This window comes from Monodon monoceros, unplaced genomic scaffold, assembly GCF_005190385.1.
Source record: "Monodon monoceros isolate NGI ecotype Baffin Bay Population unplaced genomic scaffold, NGI_Narwhal_1 Super_Scaffold_21, whole genome shotgun sequence".
NCBI lineage: Eukaryota > Metazoa > Chordata > Mammalia > Artiodactyla > Monodontidae > Monodon > Monodon monoceros.
In genome coordinates, this window is record NW_021703778.1 from 84,242,175 (window position 1) to 84,259,191 (window position 17,017).

The 17,017-nt window shown below is 38.7% G+C and overlaps 1 protein-coding gene across 6 annotated transcripts in view; it reads right to left on the reverse strand.

The window, feature by feature from the left end:
• Positions 1-881: 881 nt before the first annotated feature.
• Positions 882-17,017, reverse strand: part of SLC12A1 (solute carrier family 12 member 1) — a 93,233-nt gene continuing 77,097 nt past the window's right edge. For 4 of the 6 annotated variants that reach the window (XM_029238597.1, XM_029238593.1, XM_029238598.1 and 1 more), the window contains 7 exons: positions 16,252-16,395; positions 12,880-13,011; positions 12,533-12,644; positions 10,721-10,807; positions 4,636-4,771; positions 3,206-3,273; positions 882-2,179 (listed from right to left, as the gene is read on the reverse strand). In XM_029238597.1, coding sequence (XP_029094430.1) covers positions 2,044-2,179; positions 3,206-3,273; positions 4,636-4,771; positions 10,721-10,807; positions 12,533-12,644; positions 12,880-13,011; positions 16,252-16,395 — 815 coding nt within the window. In that variant the 3' untranslated portion in view covers positions 882-2,043. The remainder of the gene's footprint in view (positions 2,180-3,205; positions 3,274-4,635; positions 4,772-10,720; positions 10,808-12,532; positions 12,645-12,879; positions 13,012-16,251; positions 16,396-17,017) is intronic. The other 2 variants (XM_029238596.1, XM_029238595.1) reach the window with 1 other exon arrangement.

Consider the following 17,017-nt stretch of genomic DNA (forward strand, 5'->3'; position numbering starts at 1 on the left):
CATCACACCTCACCTTTCCCTCACCCTTCCACAGGTGTTGATCCCAAGGGCACTCCTTAATAAACAGGCTCCACGCTAAACTCTCTCCAAGTCTGTTTCCTAAGGGACCTAACATAACAGCTTCTTCAAGAAACGAGAGCCAGAATTTCATGTAATAGAAGTCATAGGACTTTTCACCTTTTCCAGAGACCCTATCAAGTGTTTTAGGGAAGTGTCAGATCCAGATGAAGCCGGGTGCTCCTTGCTCTGGTCACCAGGATGGCATCTAGCCATTTGGATTTCAGGTACATAGGGCTCAAGAGAGAGGGCTAATCCAGGCCTGAGTTAAGTCCAATGGTGTCAGATTTGGAATAGGGATATGCTGCTTCTTAAGCTTTGCTATTTCCCTTTTCCCTCCCTAGTCATCCTTCTGAGGCCAGAGTCTGGCCTGGAAGACTAATCTTGAATCCCATCTTTAAACAACCTGCAGATGAGGCAACCCATTGAAAATTTCAGGCTCCAATCTGATACACCATTGCACTGTGATTTTTAAAGAAGATGTTGGGGGTAGGAGTTTATTAGTTAATTTATTTATTTTTGCTGTGTTGGGTCTTCGTTTCTGTGCGAGGGCTTTCTCTAGTTGTGGCAAGCAGGGGCCACTCTTCATCGCGGTGTGCGGGCCTCTCATTATCGTGGCCTCCCGTTGCGGAGCACAGGCTCCAGACGCACAGACTCAGTAGTTGTGGCTCACGGGCCCAGTCGCTCCGCGGCATGTGGGATATTCCCAGACCAGGGCTCTAACCCCTGTCCCCCGCATTAGCAGGCAGATTCTCAACCACTGCGCCACCAGGGAAGCCCTGCACTGTGATTTTAGTGACTGAAAGGTAAAAACATGACCTAGGCCAGAGCAAACGAATTTGAGTGGTTTTATTTCAGGTTGATTTTTTTCCCCTCACATTTTATCAGTTAGAATAAACAGTCATAATATGTCAAGAAAAAAAATAAGCAAGTCATCCATCAGAAAAAAATTTTTGGTTGTTTTTTAATATGATTAAGTATTATAGGAACACTAACAAATGAAACAAAATCGATACTTGCATATTCCAAATTTGCAAGTTTCTCCACTTCACGTTTTAATTATTCTTTTAAATCTATACAATCACTGTATAAAGTAACTAAATATATGATTCAGGATATACTTCTTTATAACAGTTAGAAAATGTGTGGTATTTGGTTTTCAATTAAACATCTATGAAGACTTCATCTGTGCTACCCACTTAATTAGAAAAAAAATATGCAAAGTAACACCATGCTGGAAATGTCTAAATAGGGAAAGCAACTGAAATTTATATATTAAGGATGGAATATATTTCACTTAATTGGAATATATGTTGCCTCCTAATCCAGCTAATATATTTTTCAATCAGCCCCAAATTGAAGCCATATGTTATCAGCGATCGCTCAGATCACTCTAAGTATATGATCTGTGTTATATTAAATAACCTCATTTAGGTAACTGCTTTAAACACTGTGTAGAAGCAAGTACTCCTTAAAGGTTTCAGTTACTGATTTTCAAATCTTCTTTGTAGGTATAAGCTTCTCAGAAGGCTAAGCATAATCATGTTTCCTGCCCAGTTGGTCCTTTCCTTTGATAACCACCCATGGTTACTATACCAGCCTGTCAATAGGAATTTAATGAGAAACTGCTGGGGGCTGAAGCCTCTACCAGGGCCTAGAAGCACACAGAAGATTAGGTGTGCCTGGAAAAGCTTACAATAAGTTGGTGGTTTTCATGGGCATAAGCCAGCATGGGTTTGCTTAATTTTCTTGTTTTTCAACAGAAATGACAAGATGTTTTTCTAGGGGTAGCATTGGCTTTGACACCCCCTTAAGCTGATAGAAAAAAAAAATAGCTCCCATTAAGTAATAATTTAAAAAATGACAAAGTTTACTTGGTCTCCAGAGGTTTGCATATCCACAGATCAGATTTATAACATGAAGTACTGGAACATGTCTCCTACTTATTCATACATTAAGGTAAAATGTGTTCTAATCCTTTATCTTTTAAGAATAAAACGTCAGGACATTTTTGTGATTTCCTCTAACTAGTAAGACAGGAGGGAGGTTCTTCGTGAGGATTTCCAACCAAGCCATGTACAACCAATCTGATATAGATCCTTTTCTTGCCACTGGAAGGCTCCTGACAGCATGGAAGAAAAATAAAGAACAAACGTGACAATTAGTACAGGCAGTAACATCACTAGTTATCTGAGCTATGTAATAACAAGTGGCCTGAACCTTTTATGTGCCTCCCCGACAAAATGAAAGCATGGAAATTATTTTGAATATAGATATTAAATTGATATACTTCTCAGATAATATAAATACCTACAAACCAGAAAAATAGGCTTGGGCATTGTAGGGTAGAGGCAAAGCGTAAATATAATAAATTTTCACTCTTTAAATAGAAAATGTGATCAACCAATACCTCTCCCCATTTTTGGAAAAAATGACTTTTCCTAATGGTTTAAAGCTCTTATATTTGGGAGAAACAGCTGTTTGAGTCCTACCACCCAATTCAGGAGAACAATCTATGTCTTAAATGGATAGTCCTCCAGTGTAGACCTTGTTTGAAGACATACTTAACTTTGTACATAGGAGTCAGTTCATGAGGTATAAATGTGAAATTGTTGGTTTTCATGTTTAGCAATGAATCTTTAGGTAAACATTCATATTTTCAGCAGGTACACCCCTAACATTTGTGGAGTGGAGGGCAAAGAGTGGAAATGGAAAAGCCCACTCCTTTTTCTCCTGCCCTGGCCTCTTCCCCCATGGTAAAGAGTCTTGCAAACCTGCTATGGACTCCATACCTCAGGAGCAGCTATCTAGGGAAGGGGCCTGGGAACCTTGGTAGCCAGCTTGGGGCTAATTAGGCAGGGAATTCCAGGGTCAGGTTCCCTGGAACCTGGGAGGAGCCAGGGTTCTAGATGGGCATGCACTATGCCCCTGGCCCTTTGAGTGGGGAACACCTGGTGGAAAGTCCAAATGGAGCCCTCTAAAGCCCATGGGCCTCAATTGTCAGTGTCTCAGGGTGGCCTTTATTTTCCCTCGCTGCCTAAAATCCCACATGTTCCAAATTTAACTTTCCACCTGAATAGTTGTGAGCTTTTAAATTCACAACTAAGGTTTCTCTGTAACAATCTTAAATGTCTGCAATGATACTTACAGGACTATGAGATTAGCAGCTCTTGAGTGCTCCTGTAAGAGTTCGTTCAGTCGAACTTGGCGGTAACTCTGTGGACAACATTCAGATTTTGTTGAGGGCAGTTTTCCCAGAATTATGAATGAGAATTTATCTTCTTACCTCAAATTATGGACAAGTAGAAAAACCTCATTTTAAAAAATTACAGTTATTTCATTCAGGTTTGGAAACTTAACAGTGTTTTTAAAACTCATGGGAAATTTTAGAAACATAAAGAATAAGACCATTGTGCTATAGTGGCTTATTAAATTCTAGAAGAAAAAAAACAAGCAAGCCACATGGATAACGGTAAAAAGAAGATAAGAATGGCCAGTGCTGGGGAACAGGTTTGCAGCTGAAGAAAACTAACCTAATCTTGATACTAATTTGATATCCTAAGAACATAGGTTATACCCTAGTCTATCTTTATTTAAGCTCTTTGATTTTTACCGGCACAGGGGACTGGTTTCAATGAAAGAGTTACCAAAAGACACATTTGGAAAAATAACTACATTAACTATTTTGCAGTGATGAGAGTAATATTTATTATTACATTTCACTGGTTCAGAAGACAAAGTATAGATAAGTGATTTGCTCAATTATATGAAAACTTGTTGTTAGAACTGGGAAGTTTATCCCACACAGAGCTTATGATTCTTAGCTCAGTATTTTCCCACTAAATTTGAAAGGCTTTTAGTATCTCCTGCTCTAATTTGTACCAACTTCAGCTCCTAATATAATTTATTTAAATTTTGTAGTTTAGAGGTTCTTGTGGTCCTTTTCCTTGAATGTCTAATCCAATTCAGATGTCAATTCTTCTGCCTTATTTTTATGTCCCTGCCCTTTTCATCATCCTCACTATTGCAACTTCATTCAGCTCAGGCCATTAGGGTAACTCCCGTTTTATTTGGTTCTCTAGAAGAGCCCACCATTTTACATCTGTCCTACAAGATGTGCTGGATCCAACTTGCATATTCATTGCTCCAATTACATATTTTCTCAGATCCCTATGTTAGTTTTTATAGCTAACTTTACCAGGTTAAAATTCTTTGTTATTGTCTCAAACTGTGAGTCAGTCTATATTTACTTTTCATATGTATTGACTTAAATTATTTTAGACTGATGGGTCTGTCTCCTGTTCTATAAAATTAAATTGGAAAGAAGACTTCACAATATGTATCAATAACCTGTTCTTAACTTAAAAATTGATTTTATACTAAAAAATGAAAACAGTTTTCTAAATCCTCATATTCAATAATATGATTGAAAGAGCACTTGAAATATGGAGAAACCCTGGATCTTGAATAATGAAATTCTATAATAGATACATTACTTCTTGATCTTTAAATCAACCACTGTTTTCTTTTTCAGCTAGTCAGATAGCAAAGTAAAGATTAAGGGAGACAAGTTCTTACCTTTTCCTTGACTGCTTCCAGTTCTGCATCTGTAATTTTCCACGGAGTTTCTCTCTTCAATTTCTCAGCAGTTGTTAAATCTTTGCAGCTTTCATGGAGACGATATGGTTCAATCATTTCTTCAAAGAATTTCCAGCTGAAATTGGAATTATAAAAGAGGCCTCGCAGTGGGAAACCAACTCATTATTTCACAGATTCTCTAGGCATGACTAGCCCTGCTGGCTACAGAATCAGAGCTGAATGTCATGCAAATCTTTTAAGAATTATCTTTGCAGGGGACTTTCTGTGAGTAAAACCATGGCTCTAGTAGTGCCTCCCTATCCAGAGAGAGGCCTTAACGTGTGTGAGGCCTTGATAGCCTACTAGGCATTAGATCCTCAATATAAATACACAAACACACAGATAGTAATTATTCTGCAAATACATGTTCTACATAATAGAGTCAAAGACACAGTTGTAACGTAGACACTTTCAGCCCGTAAATGAGTTTCCTTCTGCTTATTTTATAGATTCTATGGGAGACATTCATGAATTAATGTAGGAGATGAACTAGCATCCCTGAGAGTTGGATAGGGTTGCCCTCCTCACCTTTAGTCCACATGGCAACTCGCACTCATGGCAGGAGGCTGCAGGCAGGTAGGAGAATAGTAACTAAGAGGAGCAAGGAAGTGAGTTCAATGGCTATAGAACAATTTGAATGTTTGCTGTAAATAATGTAGCCTTTGTCCTTCTGGTATCTGATGTTGCTGCCTGAGATTTTCAAATGGCTATTGTTCAGGTGCATGTTAGAGGAAAGAACAAAAATCAATAATATTTTAAAGTCTGAGGGCATTTTAGAGCGATTAAGAATAAATCATTGAATAGAAAAGGAGGAGCAGTATCTCAGAGCTGCGGAACATCTTAAAAATTGCTGAAAAATCTCATTCTTGTCTTTCATGAGAATCTCATAAGACTTTCTTTTTTTTAATAAATTTATTTAATTTATTTATTTTTGGTTGTGTTGGGTCTTCGTTGCTGTGCACGGGCTTTTCTCGAGTTGTGGTGAGTGGGGGCTACTCTTCATTGTGGTGCGTGGTCTTCTTACTGCGGTGGCTTCTCCTGTTGTGGAGCACGAGCTCTAGGCACGCGGGCTTCAGTAGTTGTGGCACGCAGGCTCACGGCTGTGGCGCGTGGGCTTAGCTGCTCCGCGGCATGTGGGATCTTCCCGGACCAGGGCTCGAACCCGTGTCCCCTGCATTGGCAGGCGGATTCTCAACCACTGCACCACCAGGAAAGCCACAAGACTTATTTTTAAAATAGCACAAAACAAAGTTTCTAATTTGTAGGAGTAGTTGTCTTTACTATGCTACTGTAAGATGATCTCAAATATAAAGTTTTCTTTGGTTTTATATAATGTGGCTTACTTATAAATTAGTAATTTTGGAATGAGTGATAATTAGAATCAATGTGATGTTAGGTTAAGAAATTAAAATATGGAGCAATGAGTTCAGTGATCTCATCAGTTGTCCTGATTTAGGATTTGTACGAAGTACAGAGATTACAAAGGAGTAGGTTGTCCCTACCAGTGTGCTTTTTTTAAGGGATTGAAGAGATACTTAATGCAGTAGATTTCTGATGCTTTGACTTATTTAGAATGGTAGACAGTGACAGGGAAGGAATAAGACTGGTATGCCCTATTATTCTTGCAGCCACACAATACTTTTATTTGCTCTTCCTCCCAACAGTGCTGTGCTTTCAGAGACCTTGGCAGTGATCAGCGCAAAGTTGCTGGCCTAGGAGAAAAGAGCCTGGGTTCTTGCTCCAGCTCTTCCATTGTCCTCCTTGACCTGGATAACCTTGCCTATAATAGGGGGTAATAATGGCTGCTCAAAGCTGGCACGTGGTTGTTGTGAGTGTTAATATGATGATTTGGGTGACAGTGCTCTGCAAAGTATGAAGTGCCCTGTAAAAGCAAGGCATTCATTTTACTCAGCAGCCATAGGACTGAGGTTAGCAATTGACAGTTTCTCTGTTTAAGCTCTACATATAATTATTTTGATCAGGATAAGAGTTTTCTTCGCATCTCAGCCCAGGTGCTTATTAGAAAGAGCAGTTCAAAAATAGTTTCCTAAGAAATGGAAAGTGGAAAGGAGATTGCTGGTTGTCCCCCCAGCATGCATACTGTGTTTCTCCATTGTAGTTTGGGTGGGAATGACTCTATCCCCAGCATCAGACAGTCAATACAATTCTATTCCTTCTGCCAGACTGATTGGCCAGGGTGAGCACATAACCCAGGAAATCTTGACCAATAGGCACCTTGCATTTTACTGACCACAACAAGTGGCTCAGTGGCTTGGGTTGGTGCTACCTGAATGCAGCCAATGACCTGAGTTCAACAACTGGGGAAGAGACAAACTTTTTCTCCCACTGAACACAAATGAGCAAATATGTAGTTCTGGCTGCGATGGGCATTCATCTTGGTTTTATAAGCTAAATCAACTTTGATTGATGATTTCATAATACAAGGTAGAGTAGAGAGAATGAAGGAGAATTAGTCCTTAATTGTAAAATTAACCTAGATAAAGCTTCACCTGAAAGCCAAAATACCCTTGGATTTTTTCAGTTAAGTTTGATAATAATTTCCATTATTTAAGTCACTATGAGTTAAGTTTTCTTTTACTTGCAATTGAAGCATGCTAAGTGACACAGTAGGTTATAATGGGGCTGTATTTGTCCATTTATTTTCTCTAAACTCTTACTGCTCCTTATTTATGTTTATCTTTGATTTCTTCATCCTAAGGCTCATCCCTGAGTTGGCCATTTTCCATTCTCCTAGCTTGGTGATCCAAAGGTAGCTCAGGATTTCTATTTGATTCTTATTAAATCTGATCTTTCTTATAATTATTTTTTAATTGATTCTAGAATAGGTCGAGTATTACATACTATTAAATATAAGTGAGAATTAATTTAATTTAAAAAATTAACTTATAGCTGCCCTGCCTTCCCCATCCTTGTTCCTCATAATAACAAAGTTAAAAACATTTTTTGACTGCATAAAAATTTCCCCCTAAGTTCATATAAGATTTCTTCTCACAAATTAATGTATTTATTGCTTTTGTGATCACACTAGCATCTTTCAACTAAATTATCTAGTTAATTGCTTCTAGTTTCTCTCTGATTTCTGTTTAAAGATTGCTCTTCTATTGGCCTATTACTTTTAATTCAGTCTGTACAATAAAAAATGAAATTTAGCCACAAGAGCTTTTCAGTTTTCCCAATTATTTTCTCATTAACTTTGCTTTTGTACTCCCTTTCACCCTTGCTCTACCATATTTATAGATAATATTTTTATGATAGAATGTCTCCATCAAGACTTGCTCATGTTTTATGGGTAGTTGAAAGATCTATTAAAGGCAATTGAAGGACAGTTAACATTAGCCTCCAACACGGAAATCACTGACAAACTATTTTCAACATTGTGTGAAAATAGTGACCAAGAAAGAACAGTGATCAGGAGATAGCTGTTAATGGTAGACGAGGGCTGCCTGACCAACAAGGCCCATGTGAAAGCTGAAGTTGAGACAGTGCTGTAAGCTTTGGGCCCCGGGCCTGGGGCTGCATCAGCCCAGAGGAAGAGTTCTCTTTCTCTTATTAAACCACTCAGAGGAGTTGCCTTTTAAAAATTATCACAAAGGTGCTAGGTGTGCTACCAGTGGCCATTTGTGAGATTTACTGAATGACCATTCTCTGTTCTAAAATTTACCTTCAAATATTGGAAAAGGCATTGCCAGCATTGGACATGTGGTTGTTTTATAAAGTAATACGGCATCAGTTATAGCTGAAGACTGAAGAGAGAAGGATGGCACTTCCAGCACACCTCTTCTTGGTGGCCTTTTGTCTTCACACCAGGGTACATTCACTGCAGTTATTCTAGTAAGAATGGACTTTTTTTTCCTGCATCTTCCTCAAGACCTTGAAATATCACATAGAGAATCTCCACAATTGTGAAAACTAATTCTTTTTTTTTTTCCCTGAGAAAGGGGAATAGAACTCTTCACTGCAGGATGTGGAGGATATGTAAGAAACACCAAATCAGAATGGTGTCTAAAGTCAAATTTAGATAACAGGACAAAAGCACAAATGCCTGGGTCCTTTGTTTCTTACGACTGTGCATAGAGTTTTCTCCTTGAGAAGAGGAAACCATGGAACAAAGGTCAGGGGTAGGAAGATGAAGAGTGTCTAGCCTGTGATGGACACTCAAAGAAGGAAGAGACATGGTTAGTAAAAGAGATACATCAACATCCTCAGTGATAGGACAGAAAGGATGGGTACGCAGCAGGTGACCATGGCAGCTGGGCAGAGACTAGCACAAAAGAGAGGGAAGGAAACCGGAGTTGGGTAGAGAAAACCATATTGATGGGTAAAGAGGCAAAGGATATAGAAACGAATTAATCAGCAAGCACAGACAGTCCTTAGCTGCTGATAAGACAAACAACAGCAAGAAGAATTCACCTACGAGAAGTAGGTGACTGATCTGTGCCCAGCATTGAGCCAGGGCTTATAGAAAATCCAAAGTCAGTAGGGGACACTGTGACTGCTCTAGACAACAGTAAATGGTCCTGTACTTGCAGAGCGCTGGCAGGCTCTGGCCTGTTGCTAAGTGGCACATACTAGGGAATCACTGGACCTGCTGTGTTATGAAAGAGAATGCATTCCCACCAATTAGAGCTATAAGATGAGCCCGTTTGATCACATCACTGCAAAAGCCAAGAGGCAGCGACTTAGGAATTAAAATTCTTCAAGTGAAATGTGGAAGGCTACCAGAGGTTACCACATGACAGTTCACTTCATATCAGAATGTTAATTCCATTTACCAAGGAGGCTGATAAATCTGTTCTTAATTTTTTTTAACTGTTTATAACTGTAGAAATACAGGAATGAAAGGCATTAGTGGTATATATGATATAAGGAAATACTACATAGTAATAATCCAGGTTAACCCTGTCAATTATAGCTTTCTTATCACAGTTAAGATGTTTCGTAAAGCTGTTTTAACTGACCCATAACATTGGAGGAATCATGAACACCCTCAAACTATATGAAGTTCGAGGTTGCCATTTGGTCAATAAGAATGCGTCGTAAATCTGGATGATTTTCAGTTAGTTATTAAGCTCATCTGGGATAACAGTGAATCAAAAGAAGGTAAGAGCAAGAAGGCTCAAGGAATATGGAATTGCAATCCATCAAGAACTGCAGGAGGAAGGAGAAATGATGGTCAACAGAAATGAGAAGAGGTCCAAGAGTCCAGCAAGGACCTAAGCCATACTGAGACCTTCGTGTCTCCCTCTACTCTAACCCTTGGAGACCCTATTCCACACCAAATCAAATGTATTAAACTGCATCTAGATGCAACAGTAAGTATGATTTTGGACTGTAAACAATTGAAAATATTTTATAATTGCTAAGTCATGGCTCTAAGTACTTTAATTTATAATTGGCTATGATTTTCAGACAATCTTCTTACACCTCTGGGAACTCCTTTTAAGATCTACCTACAAATTGTTTTCAAATATCATGGACTTGACAAATTTAACAATCAATGAAGTTAAAATGATGTTGTTTTGAAGACATTTAAACAATTATTTCAATGTTTTTCATTTAAAAATTTTGGAAGCAATACATTTTCTTGCCAGGCTTCAGATAGAGACCGCCTTTAGGGGCTCTCATAGGCTTCCCATTCAGGATGCCCCACCAGTAATGTTCAATAATGAAAACTTACCCTGACTGCTCAGGTCAGAATTGTCTGAGCTTGTGCTTCCTGTTAATCTTGCCACCATAGAAACCAATAACATGAAGGGCAATTTTAAAATGTTAACTAAATGGTGTTTCAACAATTCTTCCTCTCAAGTTCATCTTCACCTTAAAACCTTTTCCTTCCGTTAGAACATGATAGCTCTGTGTCATGATTATTTGAAATCCCTTTTTATTATACCCTATCAGGAGTCACTGCAGTAAATCCATAACATTTTTACCTTCTGATAATTAACACAGAAGAGAAGGCGAGAGTACCACGAATAAACAATGGATCTTGTTCAATGTTTCATACCTTTCTTTGTTTGGCTTAATGTTGATGTCACCAATGACATGGATGTCTGCAAATTTTATCCTAAATTTGCTCAGGAGGGAAGCCATTCTGAAAATATAAGAGAGAAACACTTCATCATTGCATATTTAGCTATTTTCAATCAAAGAGTTTTGATTTCATGTCTTATTTCAGCTTAGATTTTGGACAAAGGCTTTGGTTAGTGTTTGATTTTCATTACAGTACTTGATGAATACAGATAAATGTGGACCAAGTTATTCCATTGAAGGCAAGGAGAAATTTCTGTAGGTGCAGTCACTGGAAACAGCAAACCCAGCTCTGCCTTCATGTTTCAGGGAAGATATTGTGGAGCTGTCCACTCTTCCTTATCATTTGGAAAAAAGAGAGCAAGTTCCAGTACTTATTGACTATTATGGATAATTTTTATAGAGTTACTGACAAACTACTGACAAACTAATAATTATTATATATTATTACATCATTATAGATTAAAAGGTTTTTTCCCCTAGAAACTGAAAATTTTGATATAATTTCAAAGTTACAAAAAAGTTACAAGAATAGTGCAAAGAAAGCTCAGATTCACCAACTGTTTATATTTTGCCCCATTTGATCTGTCATTCTCCTTTTCTCTTTTTCTATCTACATCTGTCTGTCTATATATTTTTTGCTTGCTGGCTTTCTACCTCCTACCTATTTTCCATTTTAAAGTAAGTTGCAGATATCAGGCCCCTTTACCTGTAAATAATTTAGTGGGTATTTCCTAAGAACAAGGACATTCTCTTTTATAAACAGAGTACAGTTTTTGACATCAGGAAATTTAACACTGATGCCCTACTACCATCTAATCCACCACCATTTTCAGATTTTATCACTTGTCCCAATAAGGTACTAGAGGCTTTAAGAAAATATAAATTATTGTAGACCTCATGTTAGTTTCCATTTTAGTATGACTCTCTTTACGAGGAATTAAATATTTATAATATCTTTCTAAGAGGGGGGAGAAAATGTGAAAAACTACTGAATAAGAGCCAGTCATTATTTTGTGATTTCTGGAAGTAGCAGTTCCAGGAAGGACTAGGACTTAGGCATGTCATGAGGGACCAAATGCCGCCAAAGGGCATTCTCCACATTCCCACCCGAGACCTTTGGATACACCACACTCGGCATGCTTGTTGCTCTCAAAACTACAGATCAACTCTCCATGACTAAAGTAAGAAGAGAGACACAGACTTAACACCGTGGGACTTACTTATGTTTTTAATTAGAAGAGCCATCAACAGTCATCCATTTAAACACTTTCACACTACAAGTGAAAAACTGGAGACCCAGATATGTGCAGTGACTGTTGCAAAGTCCTGCAGCTTGTTGGTGGCAGAGCTGTGGCTCGGACCAGATGTAGTCTCTCTGTTCTCTTCTAAGTGTGCTGTGCTAGAGTGACTGCTGTGAATTAACAGGTTTGAATCTCCCAGAAGAAACTATTGGACACAAATGCCTTCAGGCTCTTCCTTTCTTGGATGCATTTACCAGTCAGAACAAAATAAACATTATACAAGATAATGATACTCTCATTCAAGACCTGAGATGAGGCTTCTGTGCCACATGCTTGTTGGAAGCATTTGTGGAAGGGGATAAAAGGACTGAAGACAATGATTAGAAAAATTACACAGATAATTTACTGACCAGAGACAAGTAAGCTTGAGGCCTATCATGGTGACTTTGTCTTTAAATTTATTGTGCCTCAAAGATGCTTACAGTTCTTAAAATTAAAGCATTAAAACAGCAAACATACAAACACAGGAGTGATAAATTACTTACGTAATCTTTTCTTCTTCAATGCGATTGATCTTCCCTCCGACATAGATTCTTAATTTACAGTCTTTCCATTTTTTTCTGAGAGTCAAGATATAGGGGATAAGGAGTGTTAACCCTAACAACAAAAAAGAGAGTAGATTATGACAAAAGAATGAGCATATCCAACTGAAATGAGTAGCTTCATATCTTTATTCTTTCCCACATTCATAGCTCCTACCTAATTTAAATCTTTGGAGAACACGGAAATGTTATTCTTTAACTGATATCGTTTCATATACGTTCCCATGCAGTTTGTTAAATTTATCAACATAGAAATTCTGCTCCCTAGTGTATATTCTGGAATTTTTTACCTCCATCATCAAACAACCACCAAACATCAATTGTGCCTTTTCCTTGCTTCTTTTTAAATTGGGTGCTGGCTTCCACCAGTTTCTGGTTGATCTCCCCCACATGCATCGACTGGATTGTGTTAATGCTGTTCTCTGTAATGAAAGAGAAAGTAGTACATCCATTTGTCTTTTGAGGAAAGAAGCAAAATAACTTCCTAATAAATCTCTTCAGGAAAATAGAGGAAGGGTCATGAATTTGTAAGTGCTTTTTATACTTATGGGTAACTAGTGAGTCCTATTCTCCGGAAGAGGAGAGATAAAGGTCAAATTCCACAATAATTTAGATCACCTTCAACAGTTCAGAAAAACTTGATATTGATCTTATGATTACAGTTTTCATTATAAAGCAGCAGGTTTTTGTTTCAGATCCTTAGTAATCTCTCTCAGAGCAGAACTATTATTTAGGCAGGTACCAATGCTAAATTATCTGATACAAAAGCCAAAATATCCCGATTTTTCCAAATTTCAGGTATAACTCAACTTATATTTTCAGATGTACCTAAAAGTAGAACATGTGGTTATTGGTTTTCTAGAGATAAGCAGAAGAATCAGAAGTACTCCTTCACTAGACAGTTTGTTCATTTGAGCGCAATTTTGGTGTAAATTCCATCAATGTCTGGATTATAAACGTTGCCAGGGACCATGACCATCTTGACTCTCTATGACCCTTTGGTCCTAATGTGGACCTGGCTTACTCTTTTGTTTTCTCTTCAAGGAATCTGTGAATCTAAGGTAAAGCCATTTGAGCTATTTGAATCTCTGTGAATGAGATGAAAAAGCCAGGAAATATGATTAAAAACACCTTTTCTTGAGTTATAGTTAAGAGTGTACATAAAGTACTTTAAAAAAAAATTTAATGCAATTTCCACCCTAACATGGACACAGCAAAAGTGTACCAGGGAACTAGGGCAGTGTTTGCTCAGAACCGTTGTTCCTATTTCCCAGTAGGGGTTTCCTTCCTACTCCATATATGTTATTTCTCATTTCCACATCTTTGAAAGTTGTGACTTCATTGCTCTATTTCAAAGCGATGGTGTCAGCATAGTGCTTAGAGTAGAGCTGACAGCCTCTGCAGAGCTTCCTCTCTGATCTAAGAGGTTCTGAGGATGCTTTGTTCTGTCTTTTGTTGTTTTCATGTTTGGGCCTGTTGGTTCTGAAGCAATTATCTCATATAGTTTGTATCTCCCTAGGACCGCTAAGGGAGAAAGTTAAGTATCTTTACAAAACGGACCAAACTCTGCCCCCACTTACATGCAAATCAAAGCATCCAGAGGACCGTGTATGAGTGCCTGGAGGCGGAGTTGGTCCTAAGTCAGAAGAGTGGTCAGCTAACAAAGGCCTGGAGCAGTGAAGGGGCCTACTTCAGAGCTGTGTTTGAAAATTTAGGTGTTGGAAACAAAACATAACATAATCTTGCTTTTCTGAACAATGAGACATGTTGACTTTCAGAGGTGTACATTTTTGCCAAAAGTATTGCGATGCAGAAACAGCGTTCCAAAATAACTAAGTCCCACTTTCACTAATAAGGACCTTAATGCTTCCCTCCTCCCCATCAGCTAGAGAGCAGTATGGGTTATGACTTCTGAATTTTCCATTGCTTTTCAGATTGCACCATTGCATAGTGCAGATTCAATGGATAGTTAATTCTTCTCATGGGTACACGAAATAATTGAAAAGGAAAGAAGATAGTTAGTATCCAGGTGGTCATATTCTAATATTTACACCCTGAAAGACCTGATGTAACTCCAACTTTAGATTCACACACATCATTTTTCTAGAAAATGTCCTTTTAAGGGGACAAAGGCACAGTAGGTTCTCCCCTAGCCCGTGGAATGTTCCTGGCACCCAAGGGTACCTCTAGTGTTTGAAGAAGGTAAATGTTTGGATTTCCTATAATTCTGTGTAAATATATAAAAATGTTGTAGGGCTTCCCTGGTGGTGCAGTGGTTGAGAGTCTGCCTGCCAATGCAGGGGACACGGGTTCGTGCCCCGGTCCGGGAAGATCCCACGTGCCGCAGGGCGGCTGGGACCATGAGCCATGGCTGCTGAGCCTGCGAGTCCAGAGCCTGTGCTCCGCAACGGGAGAGGCCACAACAGTGAGAGGCCCGCGTACCGCAAAAAAAAAAAAAAATGTATTAAGGTTAAATTTAGCCCCTGGGTCACAGTAGGAAAATAAGCAAACAGAACCAAACCTTTTCCAGGGTAGGAGACAACCTCTTTGAAGGGCCTCTTTGAAAGGTTGGCTCTTATTAACCTAGACCAGCAGCTAAGTCTCAGTTTGGATCTTGCTACTTGACTTGGAGACCCTGCCAGAGAAATGATCTTTCCTGGGCGTAACACCAGTGAATGACTTCAGTAACTATATAGGATTATTTGTGCATGAAAGAAAGAAATGTTAACATTCTAATTTTCTACCAGCAGAGGTCGCTGTGGACCTCATTAAACTCAAACCGGCAGTGTTTCTGGAAAGAAAGCAATTTTCAAAAAAATCAGTTATTTGAATCACCTGTTTATTAAACTTATAACAAGGTCTCATTCTGTGGTCCTCCATTTCTGGGATGTATACTGAACATTCAGAGATAAGTGTACCATTCAGCCAAAATCTGCAGGTAATTAGTGTCAATGAAGTTCCAAGTCCGGAATTCTGGTTTGTGATAGAGATGCATTTTTGAAATTAGAATTCTATCTGGATCCCTTATTTACCTGTACCAGTCGACTTTCAATCTCCTGAAATGTCTGCAAGGTGTGTGTGAGGTGTGTGGGTGTAGATAAACCAGTTTGGGGGCTGGGTCACAAATTTCTATCCCCTTTACATCTTAACTAAGAATTTTCTGTTCTATGACGTTCCATCTGCTTAAGCACTGTATGACTCCCAAACCAAATATTATTTTAAAACAAAGTTTTTACAGTAAGATGGTACAAAGGGGTGAATGTTGTTGATAAGTTACAGTAGCTTCTACCTTTTAGCCATACTACCTTATCTTTTTTTTTTGCGGTCCACGGGCCTCTCACTGTTGTGGCCTCTCCCGTTGCGGAGCACAGGCTCCGGACGCGCAGGCTCAGCGGCCATGGCTCACGGGCCCAGCCGCTCCGCGGCATGTGGGATCTTCCTGGACCGGGGCACGAACCCGTGTCCCCTGCATCGGCAGGCGGACTTGCAACCACTGTGCCACCAGGGAAGCCCAGCCATACTATCTTCTCTTAAGGAAATATCTTTCAGTCCTTACCTACACTCAATGTCCCCAACGTTTTAGATGCTCACTACTGACACCCATATACACGCAAGTCGTGGCTCGTCTTGTAATCTTTCCTGTAAATTTTAAAGGCACTTACCTTTTTTGGGAGTTGGCTTAGTAATGTTCAGCTTGCCAGCTTTTTTAAACAAGCCTCGGAGGCCTCCACTTTCTTCTTCGCATTCATTATCTTTGATAGTGGCTTCCAAAGCCAGTCTCTCCTGTTCTAATTTCTCTAATTCATCTGATGAAAGAAGACAAAATCACTTACTCTGCTCAGAGCAGGAAAGTTTCTAGGAAAAATCTTATTAACGATTTTAATATTAAAAATGGTGTCTATGCAATTAAATGATTATTTATACATATATGATTTTTCTGAATGATTATTAAAATAACATATCACTAAATTGTATTCAGAAAGTAACGACTAGCTCAGAAAAATGACTCTATGTGTTGTTATAATACATGAAGACACTGGGTTTTTTATGTGTGAGGGCAAAGGGGGCTGTTTAATGCCATCTTTATTTACTACTGGCAACACAAAATACCAGATACACTGTAATAAGATCTTGTACACTGAAAGCTACTGATTTACTGACCTAAGCTACTGGGCTAGATATTTTACAACTGGGAGCGACAAAAATTACAGAAGTATACTGGGTGTATATCAGGCACAGAGCAATGCCTCCTGAATTGAAACATAAAACTAGAGAACAAGAATTAAGGAAAGAGAACCATATCTAATAATAAACCCTGTGGGCTCCAAATACAAATTACAGTGAAAAATATCCACCACCAACAGTTCTTTCCAAGAAGCAAAGATACTTTCTGGAGTGAGTGACCAAAGCAAAAGAAAGAAAAGCTGA